Source organism: Vombatus ursinus, unplaced genomic scaffold, assembly GCF_900497805.2.
Source record: "Vombatus ursinus unplaced genomic scaffold, bare-nosed wombat genome assembly UNPS02014824.1, whole genome shotgun sequence".
In the NCBI taxonomy this organism is placed as follows: domain Eukaryota; kingdom Metazoa; phylum Chordata; class Mammalia; order Diprotodontia; family Vombatidae; genus Vombatus; species Vombatus ursinus.
The window spans coordinates 10,747-14,027 of NW_020954602.1; the positions used below are offsets into that span (position 1 = coordinate 10,747).

The following is a 3,281-nucleotide window of genomic DNA, read 5'->3' on the forward strand; positions in this document are numbered from 1 at the left end:
CTCCAGTATCTTTGCCAAGAAAACCTCAAATGGGGTCACGAAGAGTTGGACTGAAAAACAGCATATGAAATTTCAAGGGTGAGTCAAGACAACCTGTATTCTGTGCCTAACACTATCATATTTCCCATGGTTTTTTAAATATAGAGAGTGATTCAGGAATCGTATGTCAGTTAACAAAATCAGATTGATTTCTGATGTTTGACAGTTTAATAGTACCTAAGACATTGTTGTTAAGAACTTTAATTTTTTAATTTTTTCAGTCTTTTTGCTGAGAAGTCAGTGGCAGCATTACTTGTAGAGGAAATTGAGAATTTATTTGCTGTTCCTACTTAACATGTAATTGCATTTGGAAAATATGTAATTAACTATTTTATGTAATTTTTGTTGTTCAGTTGTGTTTGACTCTTTGTGTCCCTGCTTGGGCTTTTCTTAGCTAAGGTACTTGAGTGGTTTGCCATTTACGTTCATTTTACAAATGAAGAAACTGAGGCAAATAGGATTAAGTGAGATGCCTAGGTTCACACAGCTAGTTTAAGTGTCTGAGACCAGATTTGCACTCACTCTTTTCACTCACCCGGTAGATGTGCCACAATTTAATAAATTCTTATTTTTAGCTTCTTCCAGTAGAAAATGCTATTTTCTTTTGTGAAGTGTTTGGTCTGAGGCTGGATTTGAACTCAGTTCCTCCTGATTTCAGGGCCAGTGCTCCATCCACTGTGCCACCTAGCTGCCCCAGATAATGCTGTTGTTGAAGAACATACATAAGAGATTGTGGAATCTGCAGATAGTTTCAAAATCTGCCGTGCTTGTATTTTTCCTTGAGAAGCCTGTTGAAAAAGAGAAAGAAAAAGAAATAGTAAAAAAGATATTGCTATGATAGAAATGTTACTTTCATTTCATTATGACTGAAATCCTTGAAGATATGTACCTCATCTCAGATTTTTCAGTCCTAATATGTAGAGATAATGTTCAATACATTCTTAAATAATAATTTGGACAAAATTGACTAAACATGATTCATGATTTCGGTGAAATGCAGTTTCTAATAATTGAGTTTCTCTTTATCACAAAAGTTAGCAATATGCTTTGTCATAAGGCTAGTTTTGTTAATTATGACAAAACTTTAACCCTCAATTGCTAGGGGGTGCTGCAGTTTACATAATGCTGGACCTGGAGTCAGAAATACGTGAGTTCCAGTGAGCCTTAGACACTTAGCTGTTTTTATCATCTGTTTGTCCTGTTTCCTCAACTTTAACACGGGGATAAAAGTAGCAACTATCTTATAGGGTTGTTGTGAGGAACAAATTGAAAGAATTGAAAAGTATGCATAGTGGGTGCTGTATAAATGTTATAAAATAATCATAATAATAGTAATAACAATAATTATTGTTATTTAGAATGGGAACAGTTTCATTTTTGTTTGCTGGGAAAGGTTTATTTATATCATGACTTTTCTTTTAGCCACATGATAACCAGAAACTTGGTTTATTGGAAGCATTGTTGAAGATTGGTGATTGGCAGCATGCCCAGGATATTATGGATCAGATGCCTCTCTTTTATGCCACTACACAGAAAGCAATAGCTTTTGCCCTTTGTCAGCTTATACATGTAACTATTGAACCTTTATACAGAAGGTAAGTTAAGATCCGCTGTGTTAGTTATATGTAAAATAGCAATTTAGAGGTGTAAAAAAATCGTTTATCATATTGCCTGAGACCATATGTTTATTTTATTTTATTTCATGTCATTTTTACAGTTACATTTACACTTAAGTAAGGGTGATAATTTTTTTTACTGGTGCCTTTATGTTTTAAAATTTCTATTCTATCTAAAATTCTGAACTTAGTAACATTAGTTAAAATAAGCACTTCTATGGACTATAAGATGGAAACAAAAGAATGAAACTGATAGTCTGTTCCTTTTTTTAACTATATAATAACCACATAATATTTTAAAAACTGTTCTGCTAGTTGTTTGACTCCTACTTTTTTTTGTGTTTTTTTTTATTTCTGCAATGTTTAGGTGACTCTTTTCTCACCCTTTTTCTTTATTTGCAACTCTAGTCTTAGATGCTCTTTGCTTCTTCAGTCTGTTGATTGAACAAGCATTTATCGAGATACTAGGAACAGAACTACAAGGAAAAAAGACTGTTCTTCCCTCTTTCTAATGGAGATAATACTTAAAAAAGTGGGTGTAGGTTTGGGTGTATGGGTGGGTGGGAAGCTATTCATGATGACCTTTAAAGGCAGACAGATCTTTTGGTGTGAGAAGGCTTCTAAGGTAGAGTGGAGAAGTCAGTAGGATAGCTGAGTAAAGGAATAAGCACAGCTACTTTATCAAAATATTCTTCAGATTCTTCATCAGTCTATAGAAGCCTTCCCATCTCCAGAACCATCAGCTTCATCATTTCTTATAGTACAATCATATGTTCACATATGATAACTTGCTAAGGCTGTTCTGTGATTGACGAGCATCCCCTCAGTTTCTAGTTCTTTGCCACTACAAAAATAGCTGCTGTAAGTATTTCTGTATATATTGAACCTTTTCTTCCTTCCTTCTCTTGAGAGAGGTAATAGTTGTATTATTTAGCAGCAATTTAGTTCTAAATTGCTTTCCAGAGTGGTTGGACTAGTTCAGAGCTCCATAAGCAGTGTACCTGTTTTCTCATAGCCTTGCCAGCATTTGTCATTTTCCTTTTTTATCATCATAGCCAATCTGATGGGTATATGCTTGTTTTAATTAGCAATTCTCCAATTACTAGTGAGTTAGACTATTATTTCATATTTCTGTTAATAACTTGGATTTATTGCTCTGAAAATTACCTCTTCATATCATTTGACCATTTTTCTGTTGATTTTAACCTTTCTCTTCTGTGTCTTTTACTGCTTATACTTGGTTTGTTACAGTAGCCTTTTGGCTTCTTTGCCCCAAGTAGCTTCCCATTTCAGTATATCCCATCACTCCTAGATACTAATACTTTCCTTTATCTTTGTTTAGTTTATAAATATTTTGTTGGTACTTATACATGCACATTTTCTCCTAGTATGGAATGTAAACTCCTGGACAGCATTTTTATCTTTCTTAATCTCGTATTCTAGCAAATTTCTGGCAATACATAGTTTTAATACTATGTGTTTCAATAAATGCTTTTCAGTCAGTTGCCTGATTTAATAATAGCTACTAATTATGTAGTACTTTAAGGATTGCATAATTTTTTTAACTTTTCCCCCTTGCCTGTATAGTATTGGTATCTATATACCTTATAGTCATTAACTACCAAT

General features: G+C 33.6%; 1 protein-coding gene across 1 annotated transcript in view; it reads left to right on the forward strand.

Moving 5' to 3' along the window:
* The window catches only part of LOC114024771 (THO complex subunit 2-like), a gene marked incomplete at its 5' end in the record, with an annotated part of 41,642 nt that overhangs the window by 10,404 nt on the left and 27,957 nt on the right, over positions 1-3,281 (forward strand). Inside the window, one exon of the mRNA XM_027837911.1 lies at positions 1,462-1,634. Within this exon, the coding sequence (XP_027693712.1) occupies positions 1,462-1,634 (173 nt within the window). The remainder of the gene's footprint in view (positions 1-1,461; positions 1,635-3,281) is intronic.